The 21,407-nt window shown below is 45.9% G+C and overlaps 1 protein-coding gene across 1 annotated transcript in view; it reads right to left on the minus strand.

Moving 5' to 3' along the window:
• Positions 1-36: 36 nt before the first annotated feature.
• tm9sf4 (transmembrane 9 superfamily protein member 4) overlaps positions 37-21,407 on the minus strand; it is a gene marked incomplete at its 3' end in the record, with an annotated part of 53,201 nt that continues 31,830 nt past the window's right edge. Inside the window, exons 10-17 of the mRNA XM_079531525.1 lie at positions 19,353-19,485; positions 13,879-13,960; positions 13,324-13,399; positions 7,764-7,847; positions 3,805-3,980; positions 2,487-2,550; positions 411-530; positions 37-177 (exon numbers count right to left, since the gene is read on the minus strand). Of these exons, the coding sequence (XP_079387651.1) occupies positions 37-177; positions 411-530; positions 2,487-2,550; positions 3,805-3,980; positions 7,764-7,847; positions 13,324-13,399; positions 13,879-13,960; positions 19,353-19,485 (876 nt within the window). The remainder of the gene's footprint in view (positions 178-410; positions 531-2,486; positions 2,551-3,804; positions 3,981-7,763; positions 7,848-13,323; positions 13,400-13,878; positions 13,961-19,352; positions 19,486-21,407) is intronic.

A 21,407-nucleotide genomic window follows, 5' to 3' on the forward strand; every position in this document is an offset into this window, starting at 1 on the left:
AAATGTTGGGCGACTGGCTCCCTGGCTAGTATGACCTCACCACAGCTCCCTGCTAGTATGACCTTTGACCTCACCACAGCTCCGTACCTTGTTGACGAAGTAGAAGACGGCGTAAACCAGAACGTAGAAGGCTGAACCTCCCGACACCAGGAACGTTCTCCACCACCAGCGGTAGTCCTGCAGAACAGGACCAAGGGAAACACACACCAGCAGTTCAAAGCTAAAGATACAGTATCCCTAGAACACTAAACACAAAGATACAGTATCACTAGAATACTAGACGTTTTCATTTCCAGGGAGTGTGCAGTAGGAGACTAGGGGTGTTCCAACATTTACAAATGCAAATGTGTACATGTACATCCATGTCTGCGCATGGTACACATCTAGAAGTGACCGGTGGAATACGCTACCTCTGCACACAGCTGGAAGTAGACCATAACGATGCTGATCTGGGAGCAGGACACCACCAGGATGATGAACACCAGGAAGAGGAAGCCAAACAGGTAGTAGAACTGATTCTCCCAGATGGCCTGTTAGAGAGAGACACACACACACACACGCACGCACGCAACACACACAGTCACACGCACGCACACGCACACACACACACACACACACACACACACACACACACACACACACACACACACACACACACACACACACACACACACACACACACACACACACACACACACACACACACACACACACACACACACACGCACGCACACACAAACGCACTTTGTTAACGGTTTGGCCGAATACAAAAGTACCACGGTGTGCCAGCCACTAGCCGGGCATTTCACCTGACAAAATCTTAACCAGTAGCCTAACTTCTCTCTCTCTCACACACACACACACACTCACACACACACACACACACACACTCACACACACACACACACACACACACACTAGGGCATGAACCAAACGTGATTTTTGATAGTCGACACGAATACCATCAAAATCGGTTTATAATCGATTAGTCGGCGGTAAAATATGATATTTTTTTCCATCCAATCAAGCATTAAAACATCGTGTTCTGAAACGGCCAGCGCGAGTGAAGGATTAACTGCAAAACAGAGCCAGTGAATGCAGGCCGAGTGGAATAGTAAGAGAGTGGCGACACGCTTTGATCTCACCACAAAGCGGGTGCTATGGGCTATAGTTCCAAACATTGGAACTATCCCATTGAGATAGAATGAGCACTTCCGCATTCCATTGTTACAATGGCAGTCAACGCTAGTGTCGCCACTCTCTTACTAGATTACGCTGAATGCCGCTCTGATTGGCCGAAATTCACATCAGCTGTTAAAAGTCAAGTCAAAGTTGCAAGTCCACAATGACTCACGGATGGACGCGCTGTGAGCTTGTAGATCTGCTATTTTTGATGCGCAAGACCTTTCTACGGCGCAGCATAGCATGTTACGTTGTTGAAGGAGGAGGAGGAGGAGGAATAAATGATGCGATGTTTTTCATACAACCCTAAATGTTCAACAACAAGTTACAACCACAGTTCCTTTGGTTTTTAGAAGGAGCTACAAGCTAGGAGGAGGTTATGATTACATACTAGGCTTGCTACCGTAGCTAGCAGGCTTACCAGGCTATGAATCAGATGATCAACTACTTCACTCAATCGCGACTATTATAACTATGATCGCGCGGCATAGCTGTTTGTTTTTAATAATGCCGCACGCCTCCACTTTTGTTGGATAAGCATGAAGAAAGATGAATAAGAAAAAGAAACATGAAATCACGGCAAGAGCTACTGTAGTTTGACTGTCACCAAACTGGATATTATTGGGCAGAGTGAGGAGGGACAGGCTGCTATACTACTGTACCGGACGAAACGACGACACGTCTCCAATATAACTTGTTGAACAAACTACAGTAATATTGTAATAAACTCACCAATAGTAAAAGTATTTACACACTGTAGTTGTCCCCATTGAGCGTATGAGCCTATGAGGCATATGCTTTTTGAAAATCTGTCTTAAATGTTGCCAGTGCAGCCAGCCACCGCCGCCCACCGCACCTACACGAGTGACGGTGACGGCAAAAACCCACGTACAGTCGGCTTGTATATGATATGAAAACAATCAGCCAGGAAGGGATTAGTACTTAAGTTGGAGAACTACCAACAAAACAACAGAGCTCACAGCTGCATGTCTGCTGTAAAAAACAAAAACAAAAAAAATCATAAAAAATATTAAAAATAATATTAACGATTACTCGATTTTTGATTTACAGTGTCGACTACCGTTTTGCTAGTCGACTAGTCGACTAATCGATTTTTATGTTAATGCCCTAACACACACACACACACACACACACACACACACACACACTCACACACACACACAACCAAGCATAATTAGTAAACATCTAATAGATTCTATCTGTATTGATGTGATCATCGTTAACATGCTTAACATTCTAATGCAGATCAACTGAACGTAGAGACTAGAGCAGGTTGTACTCACACTGAAGATGAAGAACAGCTCAATAAACATGGCACCAAACGGTAAGATCCCTGCCATCAGGATCCTGTTGGAGAGACAGTATGTTTGGGTCCAATGGAAAGACAGTATGTTTGGGTCCAATGGAGAGACAGTATGTTTGGGTCCAATGGAGAGACAGTATGTTTGGGTCCAATGGAGAGACAGTATGTTTGGGTCCAATGGAGAGACAGTATGTTTGGGTCCAATGGAGAGACAGTATGTTTGGGTCCAATGGAGAGACAGTATGTTTGGGTCCAATGGAGAGACAGTATGTTTGGGTCCAATGGAGAGACAGTATGTTTGGGTCCAATGGAGAGACAGTATGTTTGGGTCCAATGGAGACAGTATGTTTGGGTCCAATGGAGAGACAGTATGTTTGGGTCCAATGGAGAGACAGTATGTTTGGGTCCAATGGAGAGACAGTATGTTTGGGTCCAATGGAGAGACAGTATGTTTGGGTCCAATGGAGAGACAGTATGTTTGGGTCCAATGGAAAGACAGTATGTTTGGGTCCAATGGAGAGACAGTATGTTTGGGTCCAATGGAGAGACAGTATGTTTGGGTCCAATGGAGAGACAGTATGTTTGGGTCCAATGGAGAGACAGTATGTTTGGGTCCAATGGAAAGACAGTATGTTTGGGTCCAATGGAGAGACAGTATGTTTGGGTCCAATGGAGAGACAGTATGTTTGGGTCCAATGGAGAGACAGTATGTTTGGGTCCAATGGAGAGACAGTATGTTTGGGTCCAATGGAGAGACAGTATGTTTGGGTCCAATGGAGAGACAGTATGTTTGGGTCCAATGGAGAGACAGTATGTTTGGGTCCAATGCAGTGACGCTAATAGCCTGCATCCTTAGACCAGCGGTTATCAAAGTGGGGTCCGGGGACCCCCAGGGGTCCTTGAGGGAGTTCCAGGGGGTCCCCAGCTAAATGATAGTTTGGAACCAAATGGACCCTTATGGGTCTGTAACTCTGAGAGTGTACAAATGTCAAAAAGTTAAATTAACAATGATTTTACTATTTAAATTGGGGTCCCAGAGAAATAAATGCCATTAAATGGGGGTCTGTAGACTAATATGCATGTCCTTGAAATTAAACAGGTTGAAAATCACTGCTAGAGGCATAAGAATCTTCTCCTATGGAGGTCCCTGGAACAACATATTTTCAGATGGGGGTCGGCAGCCAAATACATATATTTCTGGGGGCTCTTGACATGACAGGTGGGGGTCTCAGAGTGGACAAATGGAACCAAAGTGTGTCATTAATTTATTACAGTGACGTAGCTGCTGAAGAACTCACCCGACAAACTTGTTCATGTACCAGCGCTGCTCGGGGACCTGCCGAGGGATCTGGTTGGTGCGAACGGGGTTGTCGTACGGCTGCTTGCGGAAGCCGAAGTAGTAGCCCAGGTAGACCAGAGGCATGGAGATACCGAACCACATGCACAGCAGGGCCAGCATGGTGGTGAAGGGAACCTGGAGGATAGAACCACCACAGTGTTAGAACCACATGCACAGCAGGACCAGCATGGTGGTGAAGGGAACCTGGAGGATAGAACCACCACAGTGTTAGAACCACATGCACAGCAGGGCCAGCATGGTGGTGAAGGGAACCTGGAGGATAGAACCACCACAGTGTTAGAACCACATGCACAGCAGGGCCAGCATGGTGGTGAAGGGAACCTGGAGGATAGAACCACCACAGTGTTAGAACCACATGCACAGCAGGGCCAGCATGGTGGTGAAGGGAACCTGGAGGATACTAGAACCACCACAGTGTTAGAACCACATGCACAGCAGGGCCAGCATGGTGGTGAAGGGAACCTGGAGGATAGAACCACCACAGTGTTAGAACCACATGCACAGCAGGGCCAGCATGGTGGTGAAGGGAACCTGGAGGATAGAACCACCACAGTGTTAGAACCACATGCACAGCAGGGCCAGCATGGTGGTGAAGGGAACCACCTTTCAAAATTGTATTACAAAGTGCTTTACATAAACTAACAGCATAATAAGCAGCAGAAAAAAACATTACAATAAACAGCAAAATATAATAAGCAGCAGGGGAAAAAAACTAAAATATTAATATGGAAGGCTAATATTAATATAAATATTAATATGGATTGGCAGTGAAGGCTAATATTAATATAAATATTAATATGGAGTGGCAGTGAAGGCTAATATTAATATAAATATTAATATGGATGGCAGTGAAGGCTAATCAATAAATATTAATATGGATTGGCAGTGAAGGCTAATATTAATATAAATATTAATATGGAGTGGCAGTGAAGGCTAATATTAATATAAATATTAATATGGATGGCAGTGAAGGCTAATATTATTATAAATATTAATATGGATGGCAGTGAAGGCTAATATTATTATAAATATTAATATGGATGGCAGTGAAGGCTAATCGATAAATATTAATATGGATTGGCAGTGAAGGCTAATATTAATATAAATATTAATATGGATTGGCAGTGAAGGCCAATATTAATATAAATATGAATATGGATTGGCAGTGAAGGCTAATCGATCAATATTAATATGGATTGGCAGTGAAGGCTAATATTAATATAAATATTAATATGGATGGCAGTGAAGGCTAATCGATAAAAAACTAAAATATTAATATGGATTGGCAGTGAAGGCTAATCCATAAAAAACTAAAATATTAATATGGATTGGCAGTGAAGGCTAATCCATAAAAGTGTGTTTTTCGAAAGAGATTTAAAGGAGGACACTGATTCGGCGCGCTTGATCTCTAAGGGCAGAGTGTTCCAAAGAGTAGGCGCTTGATCTCTAAGGGCAGTGTGTTCCAAAGAGTAGGTGCTTGATCTCTAAGGGCAGAGTGTTCCAAAGAGTAGGCGCTTGATCTCTAAGGGCAGTGTGTTCCAAAGAGTAGGCGCTTGATCTCTAAGGGCAGAGTGTTCCAAAGAGTAGGCGCTTGATCTCTAAGGGCAGAGTGTTCCAAAGAGTAGGTGCTTGATCTCTAAGGGCAGTGTGTTCCAAAGAGTAGGTGCTTGATCTCTAAGGGCAGAGTGTTCCAAAGAGTAGGCGCTTGATCTCTAAGGGCAGAGTGTTCCAAAGAGTAGGTGCTTGATCTCTAAGGGCAGTGTGTTCCAAAGAGTAGGCGCTTGATCTCTAAGGGCAGAGTGTTCCAAAGAGTAGGTGCTTGATCTCTAAGGGCAGAGTGTTCCAAAGAGTAGGTGCTTGATCTCTAAGGGCATAGTGTTCCAAAGAGTAGGTGCTTGATCTCTAAGGGCAGAGTGTTCCAAAGAGTAGGTGCTTGATCTATAAGGGCAGAGTGTTCCAAAGAGTAGGTGCTTGATCTCTAAGGGCAGAGTGTTCCAAAGAGTAGGTGCTCTGGTGCTGAAAGCCCCATCTCCTCTGGACTTTAGCCTACAAGTAAGATAGATCTAACACATTCTGAACGGGAACCCCTTTTGGTGTTTTAAGCATTATGTCATACTTTAGCTATTGAAAAATAGCAGATCTACAAGCTCGTAGCGCGGCACTGAGTGCTGCGCTACGAGCTTGTAGATCTGCTATTTTTGAAAAATCTTTGCTGCTGAGGGGTCCCTGGAACAACATATTTTCAGATGGGGGTCGGCGGCCAATTACAGATAATTCTGGGGGTACTTGACATGAAAAAGGTTGAGCACCACTGGCATAGAAACAGTATTAATGGGTTAAAGGGTTGAGCACCACTGGCATAGAAACAGTATTAATGGGTTAAAAGGTTGAGCACCACTGGCATAGAAACAGTATTAATGGGTTAAAAGGTTGAGCACCACTGGCATAGAAACAGTATTAATGGGTTAAAAGGTTGAGCACCACTGGCATAGAAACAGTATTAATGGGTTAAAAGGTTGAGCACCACTGGCATATACACAGTATTAATGGGTTAAAAGGTTGAGCACCACTGGAATAGAAACATAGGCTTTTCCAGAAAACTGTTAGGACATTTGTAGAATCTGGTCTCAGGTATTAAATGGGTTAAAAAAAATATTAAAGAAATACATACATTATAAATATGCTAAATGTAAACAAAAGGGCAGTATAAAGGAACTTCCAGAACATGCTTTCTTTTTGTTATTATTCTTTTGTTTTATGATAACAGCATCCTAAGGTTAGCAAGGAATATCACCTCTAATAGAGGGTATACACTGACACCACGGCGCGTAAACAGCGCCTCAAACTGTGACTCCGCCCACAAACGGGGGAAGTTGTGATTTGCGCTTGTAGTGAGTAGTGATTATCAAACGTATTTACAATGCCATACGTTGAAAGATCTGTTGCCCGTGGACAAGGCACGCTACCTCCGCAAGTTAGATAGCATCGGCATAGATGTTTGTCCGTATGTGATTAAGGATTGGACCAAGTTGCATTGGCAGCCTTAGAAAATTCCGGGGTAAATTCTTACCCCGGATGTGACGTTTTTGGGCGTTCCTGTCTAGCGTGGTGTCAGTCTATGCGCATGCTTAAAGTGAATGACACATCGAGTGGCAAAGCAACAGGAAAAGTGAGTTTAACATTGTTTAATGTTGTTTAATGCAATCAGATAGGACTTTTCTGTTTGGATGTATGGGCTGTCAAGGCCAGAAAGTAGTTTTTGCCACTCGGTAGGCATTCCTGCATAACTTCCGGGTTTGATGATGATGTCACGCACATACCCTCTATGGAGAATATAGGTTGCTGAAACTATAGTAAAATACACACATCACTTGGTGGAGGTGCTGGGTTCATACAGTGACATAGGAAGAGAGAAGGGAACCTGCACACTCACATGGTGGAGGTGCTGGGTTCATACAGTGACATAGGAAGAGAGAAGGGAACCCGGGTTGCACACTCACATGCTCCAAAAGGTATATTTATTGACAACGTTTCGAGCCAAGGCTCTTCATCTGGTCAAAGAAAACTCTAGGAATATAGGTTGCTACCTTCAGGAAGGACATATGGTGTACCAGCATACAATAAGGTCAGACTAAAGAGATCCTTTGTCCACCAGTCGACTTTGAGGCTTAATCAGGAGTTGTAGTAGCCATGGGGTAATCTAGGCGGTGGATATTGTTCTTGTCTTCATGTCTTTATGTATGTAATATTGTCTTGTTCTTTGTGTTTATGTCAAATGTGTGTATATGTGTTGATTGTGTTCTGCATACTTGGCTGCTGGGTCGCAAGACAAATGTCAGTGTGAACTTACAATAAAGTACTGTATCATATCATATCATATCATATGATAAACCTCACCGCCCCAGAAGAGTGCTCTCCCCAGATGAAACAGTTGAGGACGAAGCAGATCCCAAACACCACAGCAGGATATAGTGTTGCAGTCTGGAGGAGGAAACAGAGACAACACAACATCATAATATAATAATAATATAACAACAGAGACAACACAACATCATAATATAATAATACAGTCTGGAGGAGGAAACAGAGACAACACAACATCATAATATAATAATAATATAAGGTTGCAGTCTGCAGGAGGAAACAGAGACAACACAACATCATAATATAATAATAATAATATAAGGTTGCAGTCTGCAGGAGGAAACAGAGACAACACAACATCATAATATAATAATAATATAGGAAACAGAGACAACACACCATCATAATATAATAATAATATAACGTTGCTGTCTGAGGAAACAGAGACAACACAACATCATAATATAATAATAATATAACCCTACAGTCTGCAGGAGGAAACAGAGACAACACAACATCATAATATAATAATAATATAAGGTTGCAGTCCTCAGGAGGAAACAGAGACAACACAACATCATAATATAATAATAATATAAGGTTGCAGTCCTCAGGAGGAAACAGAGACAACACAACATCATAATATAATAATAATATAAGGTTGCAGTCCTCAGGAGGAAACAGAGACAACACAACATCATAATATAATAATAATATAACGTTGCAGTCTGCAGGAGGAAACAGAGACAACACAACATCATAATATAATAATAATATAATGTTACAGTCTGCAGGAGGAAACAGAGACAACACACCATCATAATATAATAATAATATAATGTTACAGTCTGCAGGAGGAAACAGAGACAACACACCATCATAATATAATAATAATATAATGTTACAGTCTGCAGGAGGAAACAGAGACAACACACCATCATAATATAATAATAATATAACGTTGCAGTCTGCAGGAGGAAACAGAGACAACACAACATCATAATATAATAATAATATAACGTTGCAGTCTGCAGGAGGAAACAGAGACAACACAACATCATAATATAATAATAATATAACGTTGCAGTCTGCAGGAGGAAACAGAGACAACACAACATCATAATATAATAATAATATAACGTTGCAGTCTGCAGGAGGAAACAGAGACAACACACCATCATAATATAATTTACAATTTACAATTTAGGCATTTAGCAGACGCTCTTAATCCAGAGCGACTTACATTAAGCAATAACAAAAGCATGGCATACATCACATAATAATAATAATAATAATAATAATAATAATAATATAACGTTGCAGTCTGCAGGAGGAAACAGAGACAACACTTTATAGCAAAAGGCTGATGCACTCCTCAGAAGGCTAGTGAACAGGTGACAGGTGCGTAGGGCAATAGAGCATATAATGGAAACGGTATCTTTGAAAGATAGAAGAGGTTCCACACACTGTCAGACACTTCCCAAAAAATGTTGCTCTTTATTAGGTCGACGTTTCGGTCGCTTAGACCAGGGGTTCTCAACGTTTTTGGCCGGGGACCCCCGCAAATGCTTTGGCAATGTCTCGGGACCCCCGCCCCGCCCCCTCCCGACCCCCAATATAAATTGACTGCTACAATAACCTTAATAATAGAGACAATACACCATAAATAAATACTGAAACCAGATATAATCATTAGGGAAGGTGTATACATGTACTATATGTAAACTCTTCATTTCCATTTTCCACCCATCCAGTTGCAAAAGAAAACAAAACCTTTTTTTCTTTTTTTTAAATAATTTGGGGACCCCCCAAAATAATTTGGCGACCCCCCGAGGGGTCGCGACCCACGGGTTGAGAACCCCTGGCTTAGACCTTCATCAGGACAGACAATGAGGCTCTGAGACAATGGTCTGTCCTGATGAAGGGACCGAAACGTCCACCAAATAAAGAGCAACATTGTTTGGCAGACAGTGTCTGACAGTGTGCTGGACCTCTTCTTTGTCTTTCAAAGATACCCTTTTCAACAAAGTTTTCATTTAGTTTTCGGTCGGTGAAAAAAAAGGTAGTCGTCGAACATTTTCCGTCATAGTATTAGTGGTTGAGATCAACACTGCTACGGGGAATGGAACCATTCTTATTATGAGATCAACACTGCTACGGGGAATGGAACCATTCTTATTAGTGGTTGAGATCAACACTGCTACGGGGAATGGAACCATTCTTATTAGTGGTTGAGATCAACACTGCTACGGGGAATGGAACCATTCTTATTAGTGGTTGAGATCAACACTGCTACGGGGAATGGAACCATTCTTATTAGTGGTTGAGATCAACACTGCTACGGGGAATGGAACCATTCTTATTAGTGGTTGAGATCAACACTGCTACGGGGAATGGAACCATTCTTATTAGTGGTTGAGATCAACACTGCTACGGGGAATGGAACCATTCTTATTAGTGGTTGAGATCAACACTGCTACGGGGAATGGAACCATTCTTATTAGTGGTTGAGATCAACACTGCTACGGGGAATGGAACCATTCTTATTAGTGGTTGAGATCAACACTGCTACGGGGAATGGAACCATTCTTATTAGTGGTTGAGATCAACACTGCTACGGGGAATGGAACCATTCTTATTAGTGGTTGAGATCAACACTGCTACGGGGAATGGAACCATTCTTATTATGAGATCAACACTGCTACGGGGAATGGAACCATTCTTATTATGAGATCAACACTGCTACGGGGAATGGAACCATTCTTATTAGTGGTTGAGATCAACACTGCTACGGGGAATGGAACCATTCTTATTAGTGGTTGAGATCAACACTGCTACGGGGAATGGAACCATTCTTATTAGTGGTTGAGATCAACACTGCTACGGGGAATGGAACCATTCTTATTAGTGGTTGAGATCAACACTGCTACGGGGAATGGAACCATTCTTATTATGAGATCAACACTGCTACGGGGAATGGAACCATTCTTATTATGAGATCAACACTGCTACGGGGAATGGAACCATTCTTATTATGAGATCAACACTGCTACGGGGAATGGAACCATTCTTATTTAAGCAATATTACACGAGAGGGTGTGGGTTAACGTGATTATTGCCACGACAGGGATGCAATAATCTGAAGTGGCAATAATCACGTTAACCCACACCCTCGAGTGTAATATTGCAATTATACCACAGTTACCCTTAAAACTAAGAAAATCGCTGAAAAAAATATATTTTTTAATGACAGATGTAGTCACTACGACCACAAATGTCCCAAGAAACTAGCTAGCCTAGCCACCGAGTTTGCTAGCGCTCTGGGAGAACAGAGCAGCTGAATTCTTTGTTTTGATTAGGTGGTGAATGGTGCTGGTTTAACCCACGGCTAGAAGGCTGTTTCAACCAATCAGATTGCTTCCTCGAAACGACCTGTGGTATAATATGAGATCAACACTGCTAGGGGGAATGGAACCATTCTTATTATGAGATCAACACTGCTACGGGGAATGGAACCATTCTTATTATGAGATCAACACTGCTACGGGGAATGGAACCATTCTTATTATGAGATCAACACTGCTACGGGGAATGGAACCATTCTTATTAGTGGTTGAGATCAACACTGCTACGGGGAATGGAACCATTCTTATTAGTGGTTGAGATCAACACTGCTACGGGGAATGGAACCATTCTTATTATGAGATCAACACTGCTACGGGGAATGGAACCATTCTTTTTATGAGATCAACACTGCTACGGGGAATGGAACCATTCTTATTATGAGATCAACACTGCTACGGGGAATGGAACCATTCTTATTATGAGATCAACACTGCTACGGGGAATGGAACCATTCTTATTAGTGGTTGAGATCAACACTGCTACGGGGAATGGAACCATTCTTATTATGAGATCAACACTGCTACGGGGAATGGAACCATTCTTATTAGTGGTTGAGATCAACACTGCTACGGGGAATGGAACCATTCGTATTATGAGATCAACACTGCTACGGGGAATGGAACCATTCTTATTCCATCTGGGAAACAATGAATGTACCGACCAGCTACGCAACAATAGAACACACTGACTGGTGCGAAAACATTCCCTGATTTTATGACTAAACTATTGCGTATTTTACACAACATCTGTGTCCAGATATTATTGCAGTATGTACACAAGCACAAAATCCCACCCCACATTTGACCTGCAGGGTTACCATTTAATATAACCATGTCATTACCACTCACACAATAGGAATAACGGTGATGCGTCGCACACACTAAGAACTGCTTTAGTTTTTATTCTTGAATCCAACTATAAATGTGCCACGTCTTTGTGTGTCTGCGTGCGTGTGTGTACCGTTGTAACGCACGTAATTCCACACCGGCTTCAAATTCGACACACGCGTGCCCGGTATCGAGTCGGTCCGACCCACGGTTCTCCAGAAACACCACAAAAGGCTCTGGCGAGGCTCTGCCAGTGGGCCTAATCAGCCTAAATCCCCTCACCTGTGCAAGCCTCCAGCCTCTGCTTCAGCCAATAGGCCTATCTCACAGCCCGTTTTTCACGCCCACTTCCGGTAAATAGTGGTGACTTTAACATGAGCATTTACACGTTTTTTTTCTCTGGAGAATCTAAGTACATTTTCTAATGTAAAAATGTGACAGACCAATATTATTATGAAGCAAACAAGATGGTAAATCAGGTCGAGCAGATAGAACAAACCTTACCTTGAGAAAACAAAAGTTGTAGACTTCTTAAATTACCTCTGTTAACATGAAGCGTCTATGGAGTGACGTCACGCTATCACCACTAACCCCGAAAGGGGGCGTATTAAGGGGGGCGGGGAAATTCTGTGAGATAGGCTTATTGACTGCCATGGCTGAGGCCAATTGATTACTTTGAACTTTATTGAGAGGATTACTTAACCAGTCCACTTTTCAGTCAGTTTGCACTCTTCACACACAGACAGACAGATACAGAGATCTCCATGTGGGACACAGACAGAGAGATACAGAGATCTCCATGTGGGACACAGACAGACAGATACAGAGATCTCCATGTGGGACACAGACAGACAGATACAGAGATCTACATGTGGGACACAGACAGACAGATACAGAGATCTCCATGTGGGACACAGACAGACAGATACAGAGATCTCCATGTGGGACACAGACAGACAGATACAGAGATCTCCATGTGGGACACAGACAGACAGATACAGAGATCTCCATGTGGGACACAGACAGACAGATACAGAGATCTCCATGTGGGACACAGACAGACAGATACAGAGATCTCCATGTGGGACACAGACAGACAGATACAGAGATCTCCATGTGGGGCACAGACAGTTAAAATGGGTGCTATGACAAGGTATTATTAGGTTCCCAAGTTGCATCGTTCCCAAGTAGGCTGGTAGCTGACGGGCACGTAAAGGTCTAGTAGTGAATAATAGACGTCTATTATTCACTATGCAAGAATACAAACTAAAGCAGTTCTTGGTGTGTGCGACGCATCAACAGAACGCCCCAGGAGTCAGAGCACGGCGGTCACAAAGAAACGTTATTTATTACCAACTCACACAAAATGCCCCCTTCTTCCATCGATGGCCTTTCAGTGTGCGGTAAAGTCTGCCGGCAAAGTAGCCTCCGAAAACACTGTGGGAGAAACACAACCAGTGTCGTTTTTGGCAGCAAATTTCAATTTTAGTTTTAGTCATAGTCTCTTGAAAGGTTTTTTACTTAGTTTTAGTCACATTTTAGTCACCTGGAATGTATTAGTGTTAGTCTTGTTTTAGTCGACTAAATCTACAGGTGATTAAGTCGACAAAAAAGTGTTTTGGCAGGCCGTCATAATGGCTGATTTTACACTTGCGGAAAATAGCCGATCTACAAGCTCACAATGCGTCGCAACACGACACGTTGTGAGCTTGTAGATCTGCTATTTTCAGCATGCAACCAGGTGTAAAATGACTTGTCTTTTACTTATACTGGATCTCTTGTCCACTAGTCCCTTCCTAACATTTTACTCTAGTTTTTATCTGTTGACGAAATTGTAAAACTGTCATGTTTTAGAAGATATTTGTAGAATGGAACTCAGGTCTAAATGTGTTAAAGACATGAATGTTGCTCCTCACCCCATGAACATGAAGAGGAAGCATGAGGTGGTCATCAGAGCTCCTCTGCTGGACGGAGACAACATCCCCAACATGGCCACGACTGCAGAGAGACACAGAACGCAACACGTGAACACGGGCAGCGGTCAAAGACACAGAACGCAACACGTGAACACGGGCAGCGGTCAAAGACACAGAACGCAACACGTGAACACGGGCAGCGGTCAAAGACACAGAACGCAACACGTGAACACGGGCAGCGGTCAAAGACACAGAACGCAACACGTGAACACGGGCAGCGGTCAAAGACACAGAACACAACACGTGAACACAGGCAGTGGTCAAAGACACAGAACGCAACACGTGAACACGGGCAGCGGTCAAAGACACAGAACGCAACACGTGAACACGGGCAGCGGTCAAAGACACAGAACGCAACACGTGAACACGGGCAGCGGTCAAAGACACAGAACGCAACACGTGAACACGGGCAGCGGTCAAAGACACAGAATGTAACACGTGAACACGGGCAGCGGTCAAAGACACAGAACGCAACACGTGAACACGGGCAGCGGTCAAAGACACAGAACGCAACACGTGAACACGGGCAGCGGTCAAAGACACAGAACGCAACACGTGAACACGGGCAGCGGTCAAAGACACAGAACGCAACACGTGAACACGGGCAGCGGTCAAAGACACAGAACGCAACACGTGAACACGGGCAGCGGTCAAAGACACAGAACACAACACGTGAACACAGGCAGTGGTCAAAGACACAGAACGCAACACGTGAACACGGGCAGCGGTCAAAGACACAGAACGCAACACGTGAACAAGGGCAGCGGTCAAAGACACAGAACGCAACACGTGAACACGGGCAGCGGTCAAAGACACAGAACGCAACACGTGAACACGGGCAGCGGTCAAAGACACAGAACGTAACACGTGAACACGGGCAGCGGTCAAAGACACAGAACGCAACACGTGAACACGGGCAGCGGTCAAAGACACAGAACGCAACACGTGAACACGGGCAGCGGTCAAAGACACAGAACACAACACGTGAACACAGGCAGTGGTCAAAGACACAGAACGCAACACGTGAACACGGGCAGCGGTCAAAGACACAGAACGCAACACGTGAACACGGGCAGCGGTCAAAGACACAGAACGCAACACGTGAACACGGGCAGCGGTCAAAGACACAGAACGCAACACGTGAACACGGGCAGCGGTCAAAGACACAGAACGTAACACGTGAACACGGGCAGCGGTCAAAGACACAGAACGCAACACGTGAACACGGGCAGCGGTCAAAGACACAGAACGCAACACGTGAACACGGGCAGCGGTCAAAGACACAGAACGCAACACGTGAACACGGGCAGCGGTCAAAGACACAGAACGCAACACGTGAACACGGGCAGCGGTCAAAGACACAGAACGCAACACGTGAACACGGGCAGCGGTCAAAGACACAGAACGCAACACGTGAACACAGGCAGTGGTCAAAGACACAGAACGCAACACGTGAACACGGGCAGCGGTCAAAGACACAGAACGCAACACGTGAACACGGGCAGCGGTCAAAGACACAGAACGCAACACGTGAACACGGGCAGCGGTCAAAGACACAGAACGCAACACGTGAACACGGGCAGCGGTCAAAGACACAGAACGCAACACGTGAACACGGGCAGCGGTCAAAGACACAGAACGTAACACGTGAACACGGGCAGCGGTCAAAGACACAGAACGCAACACGTGAACACGGGCAGCGGTCAAAGACACAGAACGCAACACGTGAACACGGGCAGCGGTCAAAGACACAGAACGCAACACGTGAACACGGGCAGCGGTCAAAGACACAGAACGCAACACGTGAACACAGGGCAGCGGTCAAAGACACAGAACGCAACACGTGAACACAGGCAGCGGTCAAAGACACAGAACGCAACACGTGAACACAGGCAGCGGTCAAAGACAGAACGCAACACGTGAACACGGGCAGCGGTCAAAGACACAGAACGCAACACGTGAACACGGGCAGCGGTCAAAGACACAGAACGCAACACGTGAACACGGGCAGCGGTCAAAGACACAGAACGCAACACGTGAACACGGGCAGCGGTCAAAGACACAGAACGCAACACGTGAACACGGGCAGCGGTCAAAGACACAGAACGCAACAACGTGAACACGGGCAGCGGTCAAAGACACAGAACGCAACACGTGAACACGGGCAGCGGTCAAAGACAAAGAACGCAACACGTGAACACGGGCAGCGGTCAAAGACACAGAGCGCAACAACGTGAACACGGGCAGCGGTCAAAGACACAGAACGCAACACGTGAACACGGGCAGCGGTCAAAGACACAGAACGCAACACGTGAACACGGGCAGCGGTCAAAGACACAGAACGCAACACGTGAACACGGGCAGCGGTCAAAGACACAGAACGCAACACGGGCAGCGGTCAAAGACACAGAACGCAACACGTGAACACGGGCAGCGGTCAAAGACACAGAACGCAACACGTGAACACGGGCAGCGGTCAAAGACACAGAACACAACACGTGAACACGGGCAGCAGTCAAAGACACAGAACGCAACACGTGAACACGGGCAGCGGTCAAAGACACAGAACGCAACACGTGAACACGGGCAGCGGTCAAAGACACAGAACGCAACACGTGAACACGGGCAGCGGTCAAAGACACAGAACGCAACACGTGAACACGGGCAGCGGTCAAAGACACAGAACGCAACACGTGAACACGGGCAGCGGTCAAAGACACAGAACGCAACACGTGAACACGGGCAGCAGTCAAAGACACAGAACACAACACGTGAACACGGGCAGCGGTCAAAGACACAGAACGCAACACGTGAACACGGGCAGCGGTCAAAGACACAGAACGCAACACGTGAACACGGGCAGCGGTCAAAGACACAGAATGCAACACGTGAACACGGGCAGCGGTCAAAGACACAGAACGCAACACGTGAACACGGGCAGCGGTCAAAGACACAGAACGCAACACGGGCAGCGGTCAAAGACACAGAACGCAACACGTGAACACGGGCAGCGGTCAAAGACACAGAACGCAACACAGGCAGCGGTCAAAGACACAGAACGCAACACAGGCAGCGGTCAAAGACACAGAACGCAACACGTGAACACGGGCAGCGGTCAAAGACACAGAACGCAACACGTGAACACGGGCAGCGGTCAAAGACACAGAACGCAACACGTGAACACGGGCAGCGGTCAAAGACACAGAACGCAACACGTGAACACGGGCAGCAGTCAAAGACACAGAACGCAACACGTGAACACGGGCAGCGGTCAAAGACACAGAACGCAACACGTGAACACGGGCAGCGGTCAAAGACACAGAACGCAACACGTGAACACGGGCAGCAGTCAAAGACACAGAACGCAACACGGGAACACGGGCAGCGGTCAAAGACACAGAACGTAACACGTGAACACGGGCAGCGGTCAAAGACACAGAACGCAACACGTGAACACGGGCAGCGGTCAAAGACACAGAACGCAACACGTGAACACGGGCAGCGGTCAAAGACACAGAACGCAACACGTGAACACGGGCAGCGGTCAAAGACACAGAACGCAACACGTGAACGCGGGCAGCGGTCAAAGACACAGAACGCAACACGTGAACACGGGCAGCGGTCAAAGACACAGAACGCAACACGTGAACACGGGCAGCGGTCAAAGACACAGAACGCAACACGTGAACACGGGCAGCGGTCAAAGACACAGAACGCAACACGTGAACACGGGCAGCGGTCAAAGACACAGAACGCAACACGTGAACACGGGCAGCGGTCAAAGACACAGAACGCAACACGTGAACACGGGCAGCGGTCAAAGACACAGAACGCAACACGTGAACACGGGCAGCGGTCAAAGACACAGAACGCAACACGTGAACACGGGCAGCAGTCAAAGACACAGAACACAACACGTGAACACGGGCAGCGGTCAAAGACACAGAACGCAACACGTGAACACGGGCAGCGGTCAAAGACACAGAACGCAACACGTGAACACGGGCAGCGGTCAAAGACACAGAACGCAACACGTGAACACGGGCAGCGGTCAAAGACACAGAACGCAACACGTGAACACAGGCAGCGGTCAAAGACACAGAACGCAACACGTGAACACGGGCAGCGGTCAAAGACACAGAACGCAACACGTGAACACGGGCAGCGGTCAAAGACACAGAACGCAACACGTGAACACGGGCAGCGGTCAAAGACACAGAACGCAACACGTGAACACGGGCAGCGGTCAAAGACACAGAACGCAACACGTGAACACGGGCAGCGGTCAAAGACACAGAACGCAACACGTGAACACGGGCAGCGGTCAAAGACACAGAATGCAACACGTGAACACGGGCAGCGGTCAAAGACACAGAACGCAACACGTGAACACGGGCAGCGGTCAAAGACACAGAACACAACACGTGAACACGGGCAGCGGTCAAAGACACAGAACGCAACACGTGAACACGGGCAGCGGTCAAAGACACAGAACGCAACACGTGAACACGGGCAGCGGTCAAAGACACAGAACGCAACACGTGAACACGGGCAGCGGTCAAAGACACAGAACGCAACACGTGAACACGGGCAGCGGTCAAAGACACAGAACGCAACACGTGAACACGGGCAGCGGTCAAAGACACAGAACGCAACACGTGAACACGGGCAGACGTCAAAGACACAGAACGCAACACGTGAACACGGGCAGCGGTCAAAGACACAGAACGCAACACGTGAACACGGGCAGCGGTCAAAGACACAGAACGCAACACGTGAACACGGGCAGCGGTCAAAGACACAGAACGCAACACGTGAACACGGGCAGCGGTCAAAGACACAGAACGCAACACGTGAACACGGGCAGCGGTCAAAGACACAGAACGCAACACGTGAACACAGGGCAGCGGTCAAAGACACAGAACGCAACACGTGAACACGGGCAGCGGTCAAAGACACAGAACGCAACACGTGAACACAGGGCAGCGGTCAAAGACACAGAACGCAACACGTGAACACGGGCAGCGGTCAAAGACACAGAACGCAACACGTGAACACGGGCAGCGGTCAAAGACATTTTACATCATGATGGGGTCGGAACCCGTTTAGGACTTTCATTTCTAGTGATTTTTACTAGTTTACTAGTCGACTAGTTGTTTAACTACCTATTACTATTATGGGAAAAAAAATAAGTATTTGTACATTTAAAAACGGTGTACATTGGTGGCTATAATCTACCATTTTATTTATAGCTGATCTTGAGGCCTACAAAAACAGGGAGAAAAAAAAAGTAAAACACTTTTTTTTCTTATCAACTAGTCAACTAGTACCAACAAGGTTGGTTGACTAGTGGATTTACTAGTCGACTAGTTGAATAGTGGACTTGAATGGTCGCTCCTACTCCAGTGACTCACAGATGACGATGAGGATCATGCAGAACAGCTGGATGCCAGAGCCCAGCAGGGAGCTGAGGATCATGGGATACTGGGGCGGCCTGAAGACGTCTCCGTGGACGTTCTTCCATCCCGACTCCTCCATGGTGTCCTCCTGGGTGAGAGAGGAGGACAACGGTACCATTAGCCCCTTCGCTGAACGCCACCCCATAAAGCCACTGTCCACAATGCCAATTCAATATAGTTTAGCAACCAGAGACAAAGAGGAACTAACCAGGTGCTCAACACAGACAGCAAAACGTGATCATGATAAAAAGGTGCTCACACGGATCAAACACGGGATCAAGACATAGATAAAAAGAGAAGGATCCGGGCACTCAAAGTTAAAATGTTTCGACCAACAAGGTGACAAGAAGACCTTGTCAATTCAATAAAGGCTTTCCTCGTTTTTAACTTTGAGTGCCCGGATCCTCTATTTATCATAGTTTAGCAACCGTTTCGTCACCTCATAGCTGTCAAGTGTTATTTTTGCATGGCTGTGTTGTTGAACACATACACAGCTTAACGTCATGGCTGTGTTGTTGAAAACATACACGGCTTAACGTCATGGCTGTGTTGTTGAACACATACACACGGCTTAACGTCATGGCTGTGTTGTTGAACACACACACAGCTTAACGTCATGGCTGTGTTGTTGAACACACACACGGCTTAACGTCATGGCTGTGTTGTTGAACACACACACAGCTTAACGTCATGGCTGTGTTGTTGAACACACACACAGCTTAACGTCATGGCTGTGTTGTTGAACACACACACGGCTTAACGTCATGGCTGTGTTGTTGAACACACACACGGCTTAACGTCATGGCTGTGTTGTTGAACACATACACAGCTTAACGTCATGGCTGTGTTGTTGAACACACACACGGCTTAACGTCATGGCTGTGTTGTTGAACACACACACAGCTTAACGTCATGGCTGTGTTGTTGAACACACACACAGCTTAACGTCATGGCTGTGTTGTTGAACACACACACAGCTTAACGTCATGGCTGTGTTGTTGAACACATACACAGCTTAACGTCATGGCTGTGTTGTTGAACACACACACACAGCTTAACGTCATGGCTGTGTTGTTGAACACACACACAGCTTAACGTCATGGCTGTGTTGTTGAACACACACACACAGCTTAACGTCATGGCTGTGTTGTTGAACACATACAAAGCTTAACGTCATGGCTGTGTTGTTGAACACACACACAGCTTAACGTCATGGCTGTGTTGTTGAACACACACACAGCTTAACGTCATGGCTGTGTTGTTGAACACACACACAGCTTAACGTCATGGATGTGTTGTTGAACACATACAAAGCTTAACGTCATGGCTGTGTTGTTGAACACATACAAAGCTTAACGTCATGGCTGTGTTGTTGAACACATACACAGCTTAACGTGGGGAAAGTTACACGACTGACCCACCCAGGTGATGCAATACAACTGATCACCGTAGTCTTATACCGTGCATTACATGAAATGACCGTCGGACGGTCGTTAAAGTTGTTTGTGTTGGTTACTTTCTCTTAACGTTCCCTCGTATCTCTAGTTTATTGAAATTATGTCATGCACATTTTGTCCTGGTTGACTAGATTTAGAAGACATGTGTCCAGTGCATAGCCTACTGCAGGCCTGGTTGACTAGATTTAGAAGACATGTGTCCAGTGCATAGCCTACTGCAGGCCTGGTTGACTATAGATTTAGAAGACATGTGTCCAGTGCATAGCCTACTGCAGGCCTGGTTGACTATAGATTTAGAAGACATGTGTCCAGTGCATAGCCTACTGCAGGCCTGGTTGACTATAGATTTAGAAGACATGTGTCCAGTGCATAGCCTACTGCAGGCCTGGTTGACTAGATTTAGAAGACATGTGTCCAGTGTATAGCCTACTGCAGGCCTGGTTGACTAGATTTAGAAGACATGTGTCCAGTGCATAGCCTACTGCAGGCCTGGTAGACTAGATTTAGAAGACATGTGTCCAGTGCATAGCCTACTGCAGGCCTGGTTGACTAG

This window comes from Electrona antarctica (genome assembly GCF_951216825.1).
Source record: "Electrona antarctica genome assembly, contig: SUPER_2_unloc_1, whole genome shotgun sequence".
NCBI classification, from domain to species: domain Eukaryota; kingdom Metazoa; phylum Chordata; class Actinopteri; order Myctophiformes; family Myctophidae; genus Electrona; species Electrona antarctica.